At 40.4% G+C, this 22,873-nt stretch overlaps 1 protein-coding gene across 1 annotated transcript in view; it reads left to right on the forward strand.

Annotated features, from left to right (window-relative positions):
• The window catches only part of LOC111228692 (solute carrier organic anion transporter family member 3A1-like), a 35,330-nt gene that overhangs the window by 3,319 nt on the left and 9,138 nt on the right, over window positions 1-22,873 (forward strand). The window contains exon 2 of the mRNA XM_022754698.1: window positions 3,118-3,571. Coding sequence (XP_022610419.1) covers window positions 3,118-3,571 — 454 coding nt within the window. The remainder of the gene's footprint in view (window positions 1-3,117; window positions 3,572-22,873) is intronic.

A 22,873-nucleotide genomic window follows, 5' to 3' on the forward strand; every position in this document is an offset into this window, starting at 1 on the left:
TAATCAGTTCATAGAAATTTAATTCAAAATCTGCTTTACTGTGTGTGTTCACATACATGACCTGAAAATATGTAATTGTTTACTTCACTTGTGCTCAAAAACTTGAGATAAAATATAAAGATAATTTTTTTATTATTATATCCAAACAGTATGTTGGTGTTAGTAATCAGTTCATAGAAATTTAATTCAAAATCTGCTTTACTGTGTGTGTTCACATACATGACCTGAAAATATGTAATTGTTTACTTCACTTGTGCTCAAAAACTTGAGATAAAATATAAAGATAAAAACATTTAAAAAAGTAGAAAATATTCTGTGTGCCCACAGCTAACGCTATCGATGTAGCTTCTTTTAGACACAAAATAGCTCATTCAGAACAGTTAAAGTACATTTAGCTAACCTTCAGTCAACCTTCAGTAAGTCACACCTCATAAAACAGAGTGGAAATGATTCTAAATAGCCAAGGCTTCACTTATAAACAGCTGCCGTGCCTTCACAAGTAGCACTATTTCAGCACTTTCACATTAGTGCAGAACCCTGACGTGCTGAAGTAAATGTCAGCATTGAGCAGCTTTTTCTGCTTGCTGATAATACAGACCCTGTCAGTACATGCTGAAGTAAATCGGTGGAAGTTGGGATTCCTTGTGCTCAGACAAGACTCGCTCTTCTGTGAGGTGATGGGATGTCACAAAGCATGACGAGGTTTGTTTTGTTGCCATGCAACTGATTTAAACATTTCCACAGTTTAAGTCGTTATCCGGACAAAATGTGGCTTCGACCACTGACCAGTCTGCATTCCACTGGGTTTTTCCTGTATAATTTATTCTGGCTTTAATCCTCCTGGAAGGCTGCCTGTTTAAGTGGAAGTGCACAAACATGTTGAACCTGGCGACGAGAGCTTAACTCATCCAGAGTGCTTCCACTGCAGAAGCTGTCAGTCACACACACACTTGCCCAGGCCTCCCATAACGGGATGGGATCTGATTAGATAATGGCTTCGCTCCCTCTGCTTTACTTTATTGCAGTGTTACTGTGTAGACCTAGAGCTAGTGTAGAGGATGAGGCAATGTTATGATCAGATCCCAGCCAGGGCGGAGCCAGCCAGGCGTAAATGCAGCCTGTCCAGTGCGTTTGCATTTGTGGGAAAGAGCCGCCCAAGGGGCAGAAACGTCATGACTCATTCTGAAGTTTTCCATCCACTCAACATCACTGAAGGACACCGGCACGGACCACTCCCAACAATCATCCTCCCCATGCCTTGATCTGTAGTGAAGGAGTCACTGCAGTCGGGTTCAGAGCAGCTGCAAGAATTACCTGCTGTCACTCCTGCCTCCTAAAAGTCACAGAGGACAACTTATTTTCTAAACTCCAGTGACAAAGCAAACAGGCTGTTCAATGTTTGTCTTTGTTGGCAATGACATCTCCTCATCCTCCTCGCCTGTTGTGCATTAAATCTTATCTCAAACGGGACAGGAAACAGATCATAGATTAATACCAGGCATCAGTCGGGACTGAAGGGAATAGGGTTTCTTCCCTGGTTCACGACAGATTTTATTTTCATAGAACAAATTCAGTTTTCAGAACTTGTAACTCTAAGATATGGCTGTGCTGTAAATTTCTATTTCTGTACCACACCTGGTGTGTAGATTGTAATGTGATGAATGTTTTAGAGACATGCAGGAAAAGCTGAAAACAACACAAAAAAACAGTATATTTTATATTTAGCAATGTATGATGCTTAATGTCAAGTTAAAGATGGAATTCAAGTCTAGTTGTATTTTAAAAAAAGAAAAAAAAGATTTTTGATCAGTCACTTCCACATTTGGCCCTAAAGCACAGAGCCTTTTGGAGCCTCAAAAGTCACCTAGTTGTATCCAAACAACTGCTCCAATTCAAATCCACTGTGTACATTAAATTGGCATAATTAAGCATTTGATGGAAAAGTGTTCCAACAACAAACCAGCAAGCTCATTTATCTTGCAGTGAAGTCAGTCTTTGCAGAACGGGATGTTTGTGTTGGCAGGATCCTTTTTTTTTTTTTTTTTTTTAGAGCTCAATCAAAACTCTTCAACGGAGCCAGTTGTGAAATGGAAAATTGTGATGCCCTTTCAAGGACAGTTTGGGACAGATCTGAAAATAGCTTGATAACTGTTTAAATGTGACACTGGTTCGCAGGGCATAGAAAGACTGTTCCCACACATCACAAGCAAGCAAACACATCCTTCCTCTCCTATACAACAGATTATTATGCTTCACTTACAGTATTTAATCACTGACCTCTGGATCATATCTGACAAACTGTATTGTGACAACCATTCTGCTTTGTGCGCCTCAGCTGGAAGTTACTGGTAGGCTCCGACAGCTGGTGAAAGAGAGAGAAGCTTGTGATGAGCCGTTCTAACTAAAGCTGTGGAAGTCAATGTTGTTGTGCGCGGCTAATCAGAAACAGAGGCCTGTTGGCAGGGAGGAGCCACAGTGTGGAACATCTGAACAGCTTGTCATTCAGGATATTCCAATGGAAAGGCACAGTTTCAAACAGCGTGACTGATGATTTCTCCAAGAGCACATCCAGAAGACTCAAGTTTAGGCCCCTGTTTACACCTGGTATTAATATGTGATCTGTATCTGGATGTGTTATCTGGATAATGACTGTTCTGTGCATTTACCCCTGGTATTATTAAGCATTCTTGCTATCCCCTTTCTTCTGATCAGATCTTAATCTACAAATTAGTTGGTTTGAGCTGGCAGACTTGTAGACAGGCATCATTCATCACTTGCTAGCTACTGCTACTACTAGTTTTTGCTGGGCTTACTTAACCTAGCAGGAAGAGGTCGAGTTAGGTGCCCCCTCAACTTGCTGGGCAGAATCACACTCTGCACTTTGCATTTACATGTCACCTGAAGATGTGAACTGGCCGATCCGATCACAGTATCTTCTGTGTGCATTTTCACCCGCTTATATGTATTCTGATAAATCATATGATGAATTCTCTCTCTCTGTTGGTGACGTGAGATTCCCACGACATCCTTGGTTTTGTATTTGTGCCACATTTTTTGCTTTGTTCAGCATCATTCCCATGACCCTGGTTTGAGTCTGTGCTCTGTTGTTGTTTTCAGGTGAGTGTGCTGACCACCCTGGAGCGACGGTTCAACCTGCAAAGTGCTGACGTCGGAGTGATAGCCAGCAGCTTTGAGATAGGCAACCTGGCGCTGATCCTGTTTGTCAGCTACTTTGGGGCCAAAGCACATCGTCCCCGTCTGATAGGCTGCGGGGGCATCGTCATGGCACTCGGCGCCCTTCTCTCAGCTCTCCCGGAGTTTTTAACAAATCAGTATGAGATACGCGAAACGTGGAGGACTGACGTGGGTCGGGATGATTGCTCCAACACCAGCAGGGACGCCCAGGTGCCAGTGGACCCTGTGTGCGCCCACAAGCCCAACACCAACATGATGTACCTGCTGCTGATCGGAGCTCAGGTCCTGCTGGGTATCGGAGCCACGCCGGTACAGCCTCTAGGGGTGTCCTATATCGATGATCATGTGAAGAAGAAAGACTCCTCACTCTATATAGGTGAGCCCTATTCATAAAACTGTATAAACAAAATGTTTAAAATCCAGATTGCACATAATCTATTGTGGGAAAAAAAATGATAGACAGATTGCCAAAGGCCACAATGAAGGAAGGTTTGAGGATCACTGGCTGAATGAAATTACTGTTAAAGATAAGCAGCGCTCAAGGAAACAGATGATTATCACACTGGAAAGTAAAAATCTATTTACTGCAGCACACTGATTTCCCAAGGCAACTGAAACTGGTACAGCAGAAAGTCAGCCGTGAGTGTGTTTGTTCATCGCCATCAGGTGCAGTGTTTGCATAGTTTGAGTCAACACAGAATATCCGTACACTATATTTGTGCTCTTCTGCTGCACACCATCTCCCTTTGTTCAAGCACAGGCCTGCTCACATGAGTGCCAGGTGAGCACATCTTGGAGCTTTTTAATCTCCATTACAGAGGTTTCAGCGGGTTAAATGTCTCTGCTTTGCCCAGTCCCTTCTCAAAGCCAAGATGCTGCTGATGTGGCTCTTTGAGGTTTAAAGGTGCATTCAAACTGCTTTCTGGGCAAAATTCTGAATGCACAGTGGCTGTCAAGGGATATGTAATTGCTGTGATATGTAATTATTTTGCTATTTTGGGATACAAACTCCAGCTTTAATACTTTTATCATTAAGCCACAGAGGATTTTCACTTCTGTAGCTTTTTCTGTGAATCTATGTCAGATATTTTAAAGGAAGACCCACCGAGTGAGATGTGGTACTGTGCTAATAACCATATATTATGCATATTGAACATTGCTCTGAAGAACCAACAGCTATTAAATTAATAGTTGGACAATTTGGGAAGAATGCTTGTTTGCGCTCTTGCTTAGAGTTTGATGAGAAGATTGATGCCCCTTTTATACCTGTATGGTAAGTATATGTTACTGGAGCTAGCAGTTGTTTAGCCTAGTTTAGCATAAGGACTGGAAACAAGGGGGAAGAGCCTGGCTCTGTCTGAAAGTAAACAAAATCCAGCTACCAGCATCTCTAAAGCTCGTTAATCAACATATTATATCTTGCCTTTTTAATTAGTAAAAAGTGTAATAAATTTAATTAAATCAAAGTGTAACAATGACGACTCCCTGTATTACAGAGGCATGCAGCAGTCTTTATGCGTAGTTAATCTAACCCGCTGCAAGCTCCAACAACATATACTTACCATACAGGCATGAAAGGGACATCAGTCTTCTCTTCAAACTCTTGGCACTCTCAGACATGAGTCTTCTCCTCAAGTTTTGGCAAGCAAGAGAATAAGCATATTTCCCAAAACTATTTGTTGAAAGTTAAAACAGTGACTTGCTAGCATCCCTGCATGATAAACATTTTCACAGTTACCCTTTGAACCACAGCCACAAATCCATATAATAGTATGTTTCATTGTTTTGTCTGTGACCTGCCTTTTAATTTGTTGTCCAGACTGCCACATCAGCCTTTGATGGAGTAGATGAGATCTGTTTGCATAGTGTGTGTTTTTTGTTATCAGCATGGAGCAGAGACAATGAGAGCTTGAATGGAGGATGAGTTCAGGCTGACACACACCCTTTCTGATACATTCACACAGCAGCACGCTGTGTGGCTGCCTTTTGTCACCCAAATACAGATGTGACCTACGAACAAAGGCATCAGTGTGTAGTCTGTAATCTGAAGCTCAAAGCTGATTTTCTGATTTTGTTAACTGCCATTAGCTGTATTTATTTGTCCTGAACATGAGCTGTTTTTACAAAAAAAAACACCTAGAGCTTTGTTTGAAACAATAAAGAGCATGAAAAAGTAACACAAAAGGCTTTGACATTTTGGCACCACCATAGTGGCTTGTTAGCAGTTTACGGGGGGAAGTGGACTGCGAATGATTGAAGTTTGGCAGGCGTAGGGGAGAGAGATTTGGCTCTGTCCTCCTCTGATAAGCTGCAAGGAGAGTTGGAGGAAAAACAAGCGGTGAACAGCGAGGAACAATGTGGTATTGAGTCGCACTCAGCTGATCGTCCTAATCCTTCTGCTGCAGGCATGTCATGTGCCCCCAGCTGCATGAATGGAGCAGATTGTCTGAAATTCTGTGAGATTTCCTTTCACATACTGATAATGCATTTGGATTATTCATCAGTTTACGACAACAAGTTCACATTGTTGAAGTGGCAACAGTACGTTGAGTTTTGAAACATTTGGTCAAAAATATTTGCTTATTTGCTGTAGGTTTCCTACAAGTTCTGTAGGCTGAGGCTTCAGTCCTAGGTTTCATTTTTAACTCTGTAAACAAACCTGTGAATAAGTCCAGTAGAATTGGCATGTCATCATCACAATTATCTAATTTGAGATCAGATAAATGTAGTTATATTGTGGGATTTTCAGAAGATGAAAGTGAATCCATCCATCATCTCTGTCAGGTTGTTTGTATCTGCAGAGACATTTTAGACAGAAATTAGAAAGGAAATCACCTCTCAAATCAGAGACCAGGAACTTTCTGCTGATACATCCAATGGCTTCAAATGAATGTGCTATATGAGCATGTACAGTAAAACTTCCTCTGTTCTCACTGCAGCCTCAGTATCACATCACCAGATTACAAGGATCTATGTGCTGCTTGGTGTGTAGACTCTTTCACAGGTGTTTAAGTGTTAATACTTTTTCTCACACACTGGGAGACAGGGTTTAAAGCAAAGTACTTGTTTCATTTTAATTCTTTAATTGATTTAACGTATTTAATATCACATATTTTCACCCCAAGGTTAAAAACATCATCATTAACCCTGACTTATGATCCATGACAACAAGTGTAATTGAAGCTGCTTCTTTTTTTCTCCCTGCTGCAACTGTTGGCCTCCGCGGTTGTCAAAGCACATTCTCACCCCGTGATGTGTTATTGTTAAAATTAGAGCCTGAGCTATATGGCCAGGTGAAAAGTGTGCACCTTTGACAGAGGCAGGTCCCTGCCCTGTCAGAATACGGCATTGTAGAGAGAGAAGAGCTTAGAGGCCTGGAGAAGAGCCATAATTACAGAGTGAGGCAGGAATGCCAACCAGCCAGCCATGAGGTAGGTCTGAGTGGGCTGGGACGCAAATGCATACCACACAGGCCTGTGAAAAACAACTCCTCCAGAGGCTCCGTCTGCCTGCATTTACTGTGTATACAGCAGCAGACATGGCTTACTGCTGTTTAAACAACTGTAAAACACACTCAGGCAAGGTCTGCTCTGACACTTTAGAGAGCTCTTTGTCTCTCCCTGGTTAAGATATGTTCACTGTCATTGTTAAGATTTTTTAGGAGCTTGCCTGCTAAGTGGTGTGTGTTCTTCTTAAAAGGAAGTATTTCAGTGTTGTTATGAAACTGGTTTGAATGCTGTCACCGCCACCGTCAAAAAGCAGCTTTTCTAAGCAGGGTCAAACGCAAACACATGTGTTTTATGGGATTGTGTTGTTTTGGTTTGTTCCTCGAGTCTAGACGTAGGCACTTGTGTCTGGCCGAAGGAAACAAATATGATTGGACAGATTGCGTCAACAGGATCTCCATTCCCACTGCTCTATGACCTTTCACTATCCACTGCTAATTCTGGCTCTTCCCACAGGACCCCCAACTGCATAAATATACTGTACAGGAGACACAGAGAAGGGCTTAGAGCTGACGTTGTGTGTCGTACAGCACAATCTCCACCCAGCTGCCTCTGCACGTTTCAGAAGCTTTTAGGCAGACTTGGATTTCTTCATTAATCTGTAATGTACACTATGCAGTGCCTGTGGTACGATACACATATGGGGGAGATTGAAAGTATGACATTGATTAATTAATCAGTGTCATGCCTTTTTATGGACATGTGGACATTGCTTGTTGCATAATAAGTATAATACATTTATGAACAGATTCAAAAGTGCTGATGGAGTTGTGGCTTAAAGTGTAATTTCCCAAAGCAACTTCTTTTACTGGCATGAGTGACACAGCCTTGGTTAAGCTGTTATAGATAAGGTAAAATTAGAGTCACAAAACCATAAATGGTTTGAGCTGCTAACATCATCTTGTTAACAATGCTAATATGCTGATAGTACACCATTGTAGTTTATTACTAGTCTAATAGTTTTGCAGGTGTTTGGCCATAAACCAAAGTATTGGACAAAGTCAAATTTTGACCTGCTGGTGGAGGTAGATCAGGAGAGTTATTAGGATTCCTCCTGCTTGCAACATGAATGTCGGTACAAAGTCTCGCAGCAATCAATGAAAGTTATATTTCAGTCTGGACAATATCATTTGTTTTTTTGTCTACATAAGATCAGAATGTCTTTGCATATCTGTCAGATTTGTTTATCTTAGATTGTGTTTGCCTAAAGCACCAACGTCAGTGTTCTGTCATTGATTATCTACTTGCCAGACAGCAGCCATTGACACACAAAAAAGAGCCACTTAATGTAAACAACCCACTTTAGCTTTCTGCAGATAAAAACACATTTTGTGTTTCACCTTGGCTTGCTGGACAAGCCACCAAACAGACATCCACCAGGGAAAAAAGTGCACTGCTAATGTCATATTTGAAATCACTTGTGATTTTTGACTACTAGAAGTGATGTCTAATTGTAATTTCAGCTGGACTTTACAACTTTATGCACCAATGACAGACAGCAGTTGCTGGATACAGCTGCACAGCAGCCGAGAGTATGAAGAGCCTCTGAGTTTTATTGGCGAACACAAGCCTGTCAGAGGTTCTGTGGAAGACATTCTCTCTCTCTCTCTCTCTCTCTCTCTCTCTCTCTCTCTGCCAAACTACCAAACTAGGAATGACAGACGAGTGTGGGGAAACACAAAGGTCCTTTTTTTCCGTCTCGCCTCAGACAAGATAACTGCCTCTACCTGGAAAGTAGAAGTATAAAAAAATTTGCCTTCCATATCTACTTATCTTGCTGCCAACCACTGGTTTGTATTTTATTTTCAGGCCTTAGCACGGTCTTTAACCAAATCTACTGTATATTTCTTCAAATCTAAATATTTCAGAAATCCTCTAATGCTATATTCCATCATTTTATGTTTATCACTGCTATGCAGGGATAAAGCTTAGGTTAGCTTCAGGTTCGGTAGGAAAACCGATGGCAGTAGTCGCAGAGACAAAGGTCTCAGAAGGATCCTCGAGAGACTTGTCAACATTCCTGTTAAAATGCTCTGACTCCAAACAGTTGCTGCAGTAGGGCGTTTATATAAGCTACTTAAACTCAGCGCATGTTAATGTCATCTTGAAGGATTAGATTCTAAATGGGTTTTTCCGTCCCTGCCATAAGCTGCATGCTGAGTTTGCCTAGCAACACCAGTTTGTTTTATCTCAAGATGATAAACGGTGTTGCAGTAAAATGTTCGTCAGCCAGCCGCTGCTCCTCTGCATCACTGTAATGAACTGTGTGGGCTTGTCTTTCCACCATGTGTGACAGTAGGCTCAACAGTGAGCAGTGCTATGAGCTGGATGACCCAGAGGCGTTGACATTGTGCTGTAGGCCCGAATGCAGCGGCCGCCCCCTGCACAGTTACTTTTAGTCTGGTCCTAGAGGTAGACAGGACAGTAAACATGAGATTAGCTTGTATCCAACTGGTCAACAACATGCTGCTGCTGTCTCAAAGCTAATCAGTAATTATCCCCAAATGCTCTGAGTATCACATCATGTAAAGGAGTCAGAAAGGAACTGAGCCGATATAATGCTATGCAGAGGGAGACTGCACACTTCATAGCGCTTCTGCTTTGGAAAATGGGAAGTCGTATTGATTGATTAGTGACTGTCCCAAGTGAAAGTTTTATTAAATTTAAGCACAGGGAGTTATTTGATTTGAGTCTGCCTTCCTTCCTTGAATCTAATAAGGTCATCCCTCAGTCCTGTGCAGTGATGAGGCAAAACATGTAGAGTGTGTTTGTCCACTGCTAATAATTTTAGATTTTTCTCTAGCTCCTATTTGCAGATGAGGAGAGCTGGTTTAAAGAGTAGTTTGTTTACACATAGATCTGATATGAATCAGATAGGGTGGGTGTGCAAAAATATCTGTGTGTTAATTTAACCTCAGATGGTGTGGACATGACACAAGGTTGTTTTTTCTGTTTCTTTGTTTTTTTTACATTCCAATATTTCTGTTGTGTGTCAGGTTGTGTAGTAGCCTCAGAAGGACTCGTCATCTGGCCACTCGTCTGAAGTGAGTCACCTCCCCCTGGTCAATCTGCTGTTTTTGTGGGATAGTATGGCAGAGACCCTGTAATAATGTCAGTTCACGTTTTGCTACGGTCTGTCCAGTCCTGTCTGCTGGACGTATGGCGTATGACGTATGCTTCGTGTTTGTCAACATAGAGGGAAGCAAATTAACACATGTGAACCAGTTTTCATGAATATATATTCCTCACATAGATCTTGGCTATAAATTTCTATAAAGTTCTGTAGATTTGAAAAGTGCTGCTGTGTAGAGATGGTTGAGGGTTGGTGGCGGTGTTAGTAATGACATGGAATTTATATATGATATTTTGGTTGCTTACAGTTTATACATGTCATAGGAATCATGAATGAAAAAAATAAAACAAAAATAAGAAGTGAAAAAGAGGGACTGTTAGAGAAGCTTGAGGAACAGTGACTCAGGAGGTAGAGGGGGTCGTCCAGTAATCCCAGAGTGTGGGGTTAGATCCCTCCCTGTCTTCATGATGAGATGTCCTTGAGCAAGACACTCATAGCTTGTATGGTAGCCATTGGTGAGTGTGTATGTGCATGTGTGAATGAGAGGCAAATCAAAAAAGCTTTTTGGATAAGAGCACTATATAAATGAATCAATTTTTATTCAAAAAACAGCACATCAATCAATAATGAAAATAAGTGGTAGTTTCAGCCCTGCATCTTTTATCATGTCACTTTGTATATGAGTCCGATACTTTATTTCTTCACATCTGAATTTCTTTGGATTGTAGTAACATTCATTTTGTACATATTGCTCAGCTCTAGAGAGTGTTAAAGGCATTGAAAAGGAATTACAGTCAATGATGTTTTTGAGGATGTGAACACTGTTGAAACCTGCAACTACTACTTATACAACTAGTATTCCTCAGCCTAAATGTGGCCACTGCTTGAAGTTCACTGGTTAACTTGCTGGAGGAATCATGTCCACCAGCAGCAGAGAGCAGCTTTAATCATCAACAGAGATAGACTTTTACTATGGCTTAGAGCAAACTAATAGTCAGACCTCAGATAGACTGTATTCAGCAGTTGCACAAAGCTATCTAGTTCTTGACTATCTTAAGTAGGACTCCTTTTATTTGTTGTTTGGTGCCACTGGTCAGCAGGTGTGAGTGTTACCATGTAAACTTGGCTCCCAGCTCTGAGTTAGCCTGGGAAAAGGATGGGCAACTTTATAGGCTTAAAATAAGCCACTCTTTATTTTTGTGAAACTGTCTAACTTGCATTAAACTAATCTAAGAGCAAAATCAAGGCTCATCTAATACTCCAGGCCAGTGTGAAACCAGCCCCAGCACAGCACGTCTGGAGAAGTTGACCCTTTAAAGTTTATCTTTAAAGTTCCACTGATCAACGAGGCCAACTTCTCTGGCCTGACGAACCCTTCATCCATCAGCTGGACCATCAGAGAACAGAGGAAGCATGAGTTTGGAAGCTGGTAAATAGGTCAGACCTCTGTATGAAATGAATCAGTGTTAGATATCAGATATGAAACCCACAGGCCGTCTCACCAGAGCCTGCAGAGCCGTATGTTGAAGTTCTGGCTACTGCCACAAGCATATTTCTTTTTTTTTCCCAGATCACCATCTGTAGCAGTGCAGTCAAGGCTCAGTAGCCTGAAAGGTGCTCTGTGTAGTACCCTGCTGAATCGTCTTTATTTTGGCCTACACATGCTTATGGCACCTTTTACATCTCTATCATGAAACCCTGTGGCCTCAGTAAACCTCGCCACACCACCATGCAGCCTTCTCGAGGCAATCTGGGTCAGGCTCTGTCACTGCTGATTAAAAAGGGGATTTTTTTGTCATGCACTGGGGGAGGAGCATGGGGATAAGAGGTGGGAGGAGACAGATCATAAACACAGCAGCATCAACAAGCCGTTGCTAGAGAAACGGCTGGGTTGTTGGGCTGCTTTTTGTTACTATTGAATTGAGATGCTTCATCCTTCCTCTGCTCCTGCTGTGGAGGATGCAGCTGTCACTCTGATGGAGACTCAGGACGCTGGTCAGCTCCAATCATGGACTTGCCATACACTTAACTACTCCTTTTTCAGAATGAAAAATGAACAGTCCTGACCTTGGACAAGGACTTTGCCCAGGAAATACAGAATCACACTGTGCTTGTGGCTTTACCACAAATCCCAAGCCTCATTGATTGAGTGGTGTGTAAGTGGTTGCTCTGTGGGCTCCTAGGATTACTCAGAAGCATGTTCAGCACTTAATCCCCATATCACTGATGGCGGAGGGTGAGGGATAACAGCGCCTAATTAAATGGACTCTGATCAATAGGTGGACAGTGATTTATGATTAACTCTTTGATTCAGTCAACTTTCATTCACTCAGTGAGCAAACAAAATCACATCATTGTATCACAAAAAATGTCTGTCTCTGTGTGTGTGCGTGTGCATGTGCGTGTGTGTGTGAGATCATGGCAAGATAAGTCCTGGAGACACCTAAACTTCGTCACTACATCAGCATCACTACCGTGAATGATGCCATCATAAAACTTTACAGGTGTGTAGTTGAGATCAAAATGAAGGCCGAGTTCAAAGATGGCTGTGGCCTGTCCCATGAGTACTGAGTACTCATGTAATAATATAGTAATAATGTAGTAATGACTACTGAGTATTCATGAGTGGGAATGTCAACATGTTGCCGGGCATCAAGGCCGGTATGATGCATTACAATAGCTTTCTATGCGCATCATAAAAACAATTATAGCTCATATTTTCTGAATCTGGTGAACAGCTTGTGACTTGTGTGCAAAGCACTGAGGCTGCTGTTCTTGCAGTGCGTCGTGTCATTTTATCAACACTTCATACTGCATCATCTGCTGTTTTTCTGATTTTCAGGTTGTAGCTTCAACATGAATTAGACTAACACTCAACATTGTAGTGTTTTTGTCTTAACTTAATAAACAAATGGTGATTGTAGATTCTTTGAGTTCTAGTTTTTTAGTTACTTACAGTTGCGTTTAACATAAGTGATATTTCCTTTATTTGCCGGATTGTGATATAAATGAATATCAGAAGAAATATTCAGCTTAATATCTTTATTCTAATTTCAGACATATCACCCAGGCTCATGGGTGTTTCCGTCTCATTCAACTTTTTCCTCTTCAAAACACATCCCACACTTGGCCTGCCCAGTCAACTCTCCTCTTCTTCAGGATGCTGCGTAATTAGCACCCCATTATAACCAGTGGCAGACATGGTGTTGTTCAATCGGCTGTATAATGTGCGCCTGTTTCTAACATGTTCATGGAGAAAGCGGGGAATCAGGCTGCTGGCATCTCTATCCTGATAATTAGGCCAAGCCACCCGCTGTAGAAGCTGTTACCAGCTGCTGTCAAACGGTCCCAAACCTCTCTGAGCTCTTCGTCCTCAATAGAGCAGCTGCGTCTCTCCAGTGGAGAGACATATAGGCTCTGGTCTTGTGCCCTTTCTCCTCCATGCCCTCATCCTACCACCCAACTGCCCAACAATGGAGACTGTGTGTAGGGCCGTCCTTGCTCCAAACAAACATCTGAAGCAGGATTACAAACAGATCACTGTAGCAAGGCAGAATGACAGGGCTTTGCTCTGTTACATTAACTCCTGCCCACCGTCTATCCGTCCTTCCCTCCCTCTGTCTGTCTGCGTGTGTCTCTCTCGCGACTTTGCTGACCCGGCGTTCACAGAGTTGGCAGTCTGGCCGAGTCCTCTGAGCTTCCAGCATCGCATCAGTGCCCTGTTTGAAAACATGCCTGGTCTGTTTATGTAATCTTATGGCGCAAAAACACCATCATTATTATTATAACATCAGTCCAAGCTTGCATTACTGTAATATTTGAAAATCTCTAGATGTGCACAGAAAAGATCTGGCAGCTCTGATTCATAGAAACAGAGAATTACGATGTTTACAATGACGATCAGTTCATTAATTAGGAGTGTGGATTTAAATCTACAGGACATGAAACAAAAACAAATTTACTCCACTTAGAGCAAACTAATACAGATGCCATTTAGGTTAATGAGGGATTTTACTGCCTCCTGGAATAGTGTGATGACACAAGGTTAATTGGACTCAAAGATTAAGTGACTGCATGTCAGGTTAAAGTAGCCTAATGCCATTGACCTACAAGGTAGAAGAAGGATCTGATTACACGGAGACATATGTACACACAAGGCACATTTACAACTTCTGCAGTGTAATAAAGTTTATTTGACAAACAGTAGGATAAGCAACAATACACCTCAACATATGATAAAAAAATATTCAACAGAAATATCAAATTTACCACTATGGCTTTCACAATATCAGATTTTCATTACACGATTATTAGAGCCAAAGGAATTCACAATAACAATATTATTGCAATATCTATAGAATTTTTTTTTTTTATAGCAATAATAATAATAATATATTTAATAATCTTTAACTTTATTTATTGTGTGTTTTGTCTCTTTGTAGGAAAATCCATTAGGTGAAATTGTAGGGAAGTAGAAAGAGTCTGTTACCATACTGAATATATACAAAAACAATAGTTACACCTAATGGAGAGCGAAAAGGAAACAAGATCAACTGACAGACAAAAGATCTACAAGGCCTAACATCTGCCATCACAATATTATCATATGTGCATTATTAACACTTTATCAGTATTTCATTTTTTGAATCTCACGGTTATCGTTTTTACAGATTTATATCACAACACCCCTATATACCACAAAATAATATTCTGAAGTGTAAGCTACTTTAACTAATAGATGAAGAAAGTAGGATGATTGCCAAGGTTTAATTACTATGTTTCTTTATACAGGTGCTTTTTTATTTGACTAGAAAACTCTCATGGATACTAATTTCTGTTTATGAGTTGTTTATGAACGTAACCTCCTAGACTTTTCTTAAAAACTTGAATGTAATGAATGTGTACGTAATAACTGCAGTATTTCCCTTGTGATCAGACAAAGTTGTGTCAGCCTTCCCCTTTTTTTTTCTTTTTTTTTTTTTTGGAAATAGCTGAGTAATTTCTGAGTAAAATATCCAAGAAATTAGCTGGAAAATATGAGACCCATTACTGAAATATTAAACTCTTCATGAATCGCATCAAATGGAAAAGTCTAGGTTTAGAGCGGGTTGGCAGCTCTTCCTCCATACTGGGAGGTTTGTGAACCTGTCTGGTGTACATTTACAGTCAGGAGCTTTTTAAACAATCATTCCAATTTTTAATTTCCCTCACGTCCCTTTGTTGACTTGACCTTTTCTCTGCATTTATTATCAGGATCTAGTATTTATCTGTAAGGAGACACACAGGATATGAACACTCTCATTCAGTGTTCTTTTCCCAAAGTTTAATATGATGGCCTTACTCTATCTTACATAATGTGAGAGGGCCGGATGTGGATTTTTTTTTTTTTTTTTTTTTTTTTTTTTTTAAGATTAAAAAAGCATTTATTTCCATGACAGGGCTTCACTGTTTTTAGAAAACCTTTTTTCCTCCTCCCATCTCAAGGCAGCGTGTTTTACTTAAGTGATTTTTCTCTGTATTGTCATCCAAAGAGTCATGGGATGTGGCAGCTCGGTTGTCGCAGCCCTTGAATTATAAAATAGGACAGAGATGTGTTGGGCACGACAGAGCTTCAGTCAGCATTTACAGTTTCTTACCTCTCATATGTAACAGTTTATGTGAATTTAACGAAACAATGTCAGATATAAACAGTAGGGCTGCAACTCGTGCTTATTTACGTAAGAGATTACTCAATTAGTTTATAAAATGTCAAAAATAGTTTTCAGAGCACAATGGGACATCTTTAAATGTCTTGTTTAGTTTGACCAACAGTCTAAGCCGAAAGATTTTCAGTTTACAATGATTTTTTTTTAAAACAGCATTTTAGAAGCTTATTGGCATTTCATATTATAATTAGTGAAACAGTTGAAGGATTATCAAAATAATTGCTGTTTGATTTTCTGTCCATCAACCAATTGACTAATCCTTTGAGCTCTAATAAACAGATATTTGTTTTACTTTTGTATTTTAATGTATTACTCAGGGCAGTTACATTGAATAGATATTGGGTTTTGGAGTTTTTTAAATCAATCAAAGGTCAGATAATATACTACATTTTTAATATTAATATAATGTACTCACAAAATGAAAATATAATTGGCATCAATGTTTCAGGGGTTTCAATGTGCATGTATTATAGTATTTCCATCTGCCTGAAAAGAATGGTAAATGTGTAAATCATATATTTGTGTCATACTTCTACACTAAATGTTACTTCAAGTGGCATTTCCCAAATCTTATTTACAGCAATAACAATCGTCATGTGCCTGACATTAGGATGTGAAACAGTGGTGATGCAGGCGTCTGCATAGAACAATGGTGTGTTTTGTGTTGCATTACAGAAGACGATGTAGTACAGCACAAACTGCATGTACAGTCGGCTCTGTTATCAGAAGTCTAGACTTGTATCAGGAGTCTGTTCAAACAGGCTGCTGATATGAGGGAGTGAAGCCTGCAGCGAGGCCCGACTTTGACCTCCCATTTCAGGCCGCGACCTCTCGGAGGCTTAGATTGAGCCAGAGCTCGGCTTAACATGACAGGGTGTTGAGGGGAGGAGAGCTGCTGAGAAGCCGGTGTGTCGGCCGGCCGCATCCTGGACGACGCTCTGCAGTAACCCCACTGCTCATCCTCAGGGTCAAAATGCTAATAGTTTTAAACGTGTCCTTAAGCTGCACTTTTTATACTGCAACCATATGGCCTTAGTGAAACCGTTTCAAAGCTCGTCTGTTCCAGTGCGAGTTAGAAGTTAACTGGTAGAGAAGATGCTGTTTTAATGTCACATCACAGCTGGACGTGTGCAGAGAGCCGGGTTCAAATTTTATACATTTTGACGCAAGCGGAAGTTAAAGTAGGATGATCCTGATGTAATGGCATTTGAATGTGAGTCGAGAGCCTACTTTAAGCTTTGGCTTGTTATTTAGGTCATGGCCGTGTGGAGTCAACAGGGTTACTATAGGGCACAGCTGACCAACAAACCAACCCAACCATTTTTTTTCTCACTCATTAATTTAGAGCTGGATCAATAAGTTGGTAATCAATAGTCAATAAACAGAGAAATTATCAACAACTATTTTGATAATTATTTTTAGTCATTTTTCAAGCCAAAATGCAATATGTTTAATGTTTCCAGCTTCATAAATTTGCAGATTTGGTGCTTTTCTTTGATAGTAAACTGAATATTTTTGGGCTTTTTCCCACTGATCACATAAAATAAACAATCTGAACACATTACCTTTGGCTGTGGGAAATTACAGTACGCATTTTTTCACAAATTTCTTGCATTTTATAGACAGAAGATATATTGAGAATATAAGGTGCAAATTAATCAATAATTAATGTCTATTCATTCAGCTCCAATTTTGGCAATTTTGGGTTTTATGGTTTATAAAACTTCTCAAAAATAAACCAAAAATACACTGCAAAGCTGAAAACAGTTTTTTGTTTGTTTGTTTGTTTGTTTGATTTTTAGTTCATTAAAAGTTGTCATTTTGGAGATACATGGTGTCCTTCATAGGACAGAGAAGCTTTGTAAAATGTACAATGGTACAAACATTTGTTCTAGCACAGTAAGACTTCCTGCCGTCAGTGTGACTGTTTCCCTAAAAACTGATTTTGACGTTGATACTAAAAGCCACTCAGGTGGTCTGAGGGTTCACTTCCTGGGGTGAAAGCTGCTGTCTAATGCTGTTAGTGGTTACTTACGGATCACTGAAGATTTGGTAACCATTAATCTCCTCTGTACCTCATCAAAATAGACTTCACCTTAGAGGCCACTTTTGCTTGACTTTTACCTGTTTGTTATTAATCCTGTTGCCGTGAGAGGGGCTGACTTTACATAACAGCTATCTGATGTCATACTCTGATCATGTCTGACATCTGGATTTTGCTTAACATTCACAGAATTTAAATCTTATCTGATCTCTGTAAAGGGATTTATTATGTTTAAATTTGATAATTTGTTGTCAGCAAGTTTGCTTTGTTGTTGTTGTTCATGGGTTGACTTCTCAGGCATCTACCAAATGTCACAGAGCCACTGAGCGAGAGAGTCTGCAGGCTTAGAGAGTCAGTAGTACTGTCCAAAGATAGAAGGGGATGTGGCACCTCAGCTACATATTCTTTGAGAAATGTAAGATAAGAATTTTGTCAGTTTCCCTCAGAGCGCCTGAGAACAAATGACTCTGAGATGGAGAACAGATGTGACAGCAAAAAAAGTACAAAAAAGAAACGGGAAGAGACAAAACTTTACAGAGAGCGGACAAGCAGATAAAATACTCTCAGAGAACTTAAAGAGTCACTTCATCCATTCATTTTTCCTGAAATGTACACAGTTGGTCCTGGTAAATTGAGCACTATAGCTGATAACATCCTGCAGGCACAGTGTGTTTAGCAGAGTCTGTCTTCGTTATTAGCTGATTTAACAAGCAGCAATTTGAGAACCAGAGAGATTATGTAATGGGCCACTTGAATAGCTTTTTACTTATGAATGACTTGCTAAGACCTGATGTCTAAATGCACTTTTCTTAATGAAATACTTGCGCGAAATTGCAGCAGATTGTGAATCAGTGATAATGGGACGCGTACTGACGCGTGGTTTTTTTAACAGCTTTTGTGTAGATATTTAGTCTACTGTTGAGTCCCTGTTTAGCAGGAAAATAGAATGCATTGACCTGTTGAAATAAACCCACAGACCAACGATGTATGGGTTAGGTTTAACAAGTCAACAGCAAACAAATGAACAAATCTCATTTGGTGGTTTTAAAGAATTTAACACACGAGCATCGATGATATAGCACGTTTTCTTTCCCATTGCGGCTTGTTTGTACTGACGCAGGAGATGACATGAGCAGATCGTGTAATTAGGTGAGGCCACCATACATTTCCTTATCAGGCTTGTCAGGTTCACACTCCTTAGCCCTCTATGATAATTATCTGACATGTCATGTTTGATTTTGTCACAGTCAGACATATTTACTGCTTGTAGTCAGTAGTCTGGCTAAAGTTTACAAACGCAATGTAAAATTTTAATGGTATAAAAATCCATGATTCAAAGAGTAATAATCAGTCTTGTTTGCAGTTTGAGATGTCCTGTCAAACGTTTTACAAACTCTCCTATGGGGAAAATGCTTTTTTATTTATTTATTTTTTTTTTGTTGTTGTTTTTTTCATGGCGATACTGTGTAAGGCCTCTGTGACAATTTGGCAGCAAGGCTGAATGATGGTGGCGTATCCATCCATGCTTAATAGACTATAGGTTTCCCAGTGTCATAACAGCGTATAGAAGCGTATAGAGCGTATAGCGCTAAAGCAGCTTGATGGTTGTTGTGCTGTTTGCAACAGTAACAATGGCATGTACCAGACACTGGATATACAGTATGCCAGATGTGCAACATTAATTCAAGTACTCATATTAGAGATGGCAGCAGTGTAAATAGGCAGAGCTTCACTCCTGTGTCATTACTGTGTCTTTACAGGATTTAATCAGTGTTATTGATCAGCCACACAATCCTGAAAAGAGATTCTGTATTCATTTTTAACACTGGAAAACTGTAAGCATAACAATATTACACATGAAGTTTGTTCTCTTCTTGAAATAAAAATGCCTGTAACCTATTAACCCCAGTCCACTGCATGGTGGCAAATCTCTTCGACCAACTAGAAAACTATTTTCAGTGTAAACGGCAGCACACTGTTTCTGTGCAGTTGATGAGAGCAGAGGAAGCACGTTGCCAGGAAGCAGATGGCTGGTTGTTAGGCGTGGAGTCTTGACTTTTCTAAGTTGAGGTGTTTCATAATTGTTTGAATCTTGTGTGTAACTTTCAGTGTGAATGATACCAGCCTTCTTCAGGAAACAGCCTGTGCTCAATCTGACATCTCTGGCCCGTTTGAGTGTTTCTCCTGAGTCTCTTCAGTTGTAAAAAAAAAAAAAAAAAATGTCACACTACAAAGGATGTTATGACCTGATGTACAGCAGAGGAGGAACAGAGGCCCTTTGTTTGAAAGCTTTATAAATCTCATGGTCTTAAAATGATATAGTTACTAAAACTTTGTGCTTGCTTTTTGCAGTCCCTCTGTCCCAAAACTCTTTGATAGACCCTCTGACATAAACTCGAGTTTAGGCCCCAGAGGTGGAAAGCTGAAACATGGGCTCTTGGCTTGATCTGTAGTAATCATTTAGCTCACTCTCAGTTTCAGTCTGGCCCCACGTGAAAGTGGCACAAGCTGTTGTTTGGCCTCCCACATCGCAGTGTCCCTCTGCTCTTATTTAGCTCAGGGGATTACTGAGCCAACTTGAGCAGGATTAATGGAGGAGGAGAAGGAATTCCCTTTGTACAGTGAGAGCAGGAAATGAACTGGGGACGGTGCAGCCGTAATGCATCTGACATTTGGATTGCCGTGAGCTTTTTCTGTTTAACCTCACGCTGTGTTGGTTTATAATCTCAAATGCTTTGGTTTGGATGGTGTAAAGAAACAAAACTTTGCGACTGGGGGCTTTTTAAATGTGGAGGACCTTTTGTCTGTGTCGAACAGCTTTAAATCGGCCTCTCACTTGGTTTCACCTGGCTCCACGTTAATCTCAGGAGTTATGTTTATGATAAGTGCAGCCCAGGCTGTTTCTCTTATCTCTTCTGTTATTGCTTGGTCCTTGCGTGGTATTTTGACTCAGCCGTTACAAGTCTACAAGATGCAGGTGCCTGTATGTCATGTACTTACGTGGAAATGCTGTGTCCAAGTGTGAAGATAGATAACGTGACATCAATTAACTTTCATTTTCACTAAACTACAGGTATTGCACAGGATATGACGTAAGCTCTTTGTTCTTTGAAGGGAATACGTGGCCATTTGTATCTTCAACATTTATTTTTAAGTCACCTTTTCAAATGTAGCGTATAGGTTATGGGATGCATGTGGGTTAATTAATATTCAGGAACGGACAAGCCTCATGGACAGTAGCTCTCCCAGTCTTTTCTCTTGGTCTCTAAACAAATTAGAGGGAGACAAAAACACTAGAGCCGAGCTTTGTAATTGAATTACATTTGACATGCTCCCCAGAGAGTATAATTCACAGGATACTAAAAGGCTCAGGCAAACTACAACATGAACAAATTAGTTTGTTTTGTACTTATCTCGTAACAGTACTGCTGGAAGGGAAAAGGGATTTAGAGGCAGTTTGGAAAAGTGGTGTATTACAAAGATCACCCGTGGCTCTGGTCGTGTATTGTCCTTCATGGAGATTTAATGTGCTTAACTTAGGTTTTCCTTTTTTTTCTGTTTAATCCTGCTGTGAAATAACATGAAATATGTCCCATTACAGCTTGTACAGGCACTGTTGACTCTTTATTTTTGCAAAGGTCTCCAGTCACAGTCAGATTTGGTTATTTGAAATGAGATAAGGAGGAAGCACTGAGGTGGATGTGAAAGAGACATTTGTAAAGTAAAGTAACCAAGCTTGTCAATATATGCCCAGGGGAATCGTTTGCATGAAGCAGACCAAATCAGCTCACATTCATGGTCACATGTCATTTAACTCCCCTGCTCTGTTCCCGTACACAGAAGTCTGCCTGTGCGTAGAAGAATATATCTAAGACATAAAAGCATTAGGGCTGGGCAATATGACTTCAAATCAGTATCACGATTATTTCAAAATTTTACCTCGATTACGATGAATGAACAATTGCTTTGGTGCCAATTGGTCTCTCTTTTTTTTTTTGAAGCTCTGCACTCTTCATATTCACCAGTGGGAGTGTGTTCCAAGTAATTAAACCGATTGATGGTGTTACCTTTGTTTCGTGTTTGCATTCGACTTCTTTTTATTCGGTGTCACTGAAGCCAAAATGTGCCAAAATAAGGGTGAGTGAACACAGAGGTAACGTAGTATTTTTTTAAGGGGGCAGTTCATTGAACGCAGCATTGGGGGAAGTAGTAACCAAATTAACTGTCATGAGCAAGATTAAGTCAGTGAGAGTTTCTAAACTTTTCCGGTCAGTTGCGTAGCACTAGACGGCATAACAGCATAAATACAGGAAACAGAAAAACTAGCCTCTGTCCAAAGGTGACAAAATCTACCTACCAGCTCCTCTAAAGCACACTGATTAATATGTTATATTTCATTTCTTAAATCACTTTACAAAGATTTGGTCTATTCTGTCCATGTAGCAACTTAAAAGAAATAGCTTTTTTATCTTTAGCATCTCACATTAAGTAGATTAGGATGGAAGGGAAAAAATGAGGGAAAGGAGTGGTGGACTTGATACTTTGCTTATGTTTTGACTACAAGATCCAGTTCATGTTCATGCCAGCTTAATTCCATTGTAAAAGACTCATCTTGCTGCATGCTTTTCCTCTGCTGGCTCTGAGCTCAAGACAAAAAGGAGAAAAGCTATCAAAAGTATTTTTAATTAATCTTCCATGAGGACATTATCACCAAATTCAAAATCGCATGCCCCCTCTTTCTTGTTCACGAGCAGCAGATTGATAAGGAGTCATGGTCTTTCTTAGATTAGTGATCTTTTCCACATGTGAGACTTGTGCTTTAGTACAGTGTTATCATCAAGGACACAGCATTTCTTAAAGCAACTGGGGATAGGCACGGATCTCAGTGGAAACATTTATCCCCTCAGTGGTCGCAGCCTTGTGGGCTATAGCTGAGCCGTCATCTCCTGGAAGGTGATTTTACTAACTGAATTTCCTCTTTGAGGTTTCCTGTGGTTAAAGCAGTTGTGATGTTGTTGCTATGAGAAGACAACACTCAGTTTCTAAGGAAACACTCAAAACAGAGAGTGCACAGGCCTCATTTGCAACGCCACAGGCATATTTGCTTGTCACATAGTGACTGCAGCCTTTCTTCATGAAAGCGCTGTTAAATTGCACATTTTCACTGGTGCAAACCGATCCTGATGTGCCGCAACAACGTCTGTCTGTATTGTGTGTGTGTGTGTGTGTGTGTGTGTGTGTGTGTGTGTGTGTGTGTGTGTGTGTGTGTGTGTGTGTGTGTGTGTGTTTATGGATGTGAATTCCTCTGTCTGTATGTGTTGGATGTGGTTAAAAGCTGTTGTTTCTACTG

The sequence above is a fragment of the Seriola dumerili genome, unplaced genomic scaffold (assembly GCF_002260705.1).
Source record: "Seriola dumerili isolate Sdu_G_001 unplaced genomic scaffold, Sdu_1.0 BDQW01000219.1, whole genome shotgun sequence".
NCBI classification, from domain to species: Eukaryota; Metazoa; Chordata; class Actinopteri; order Carangiformes; family Carangidae; genus Seriola; species Seriola dumerili.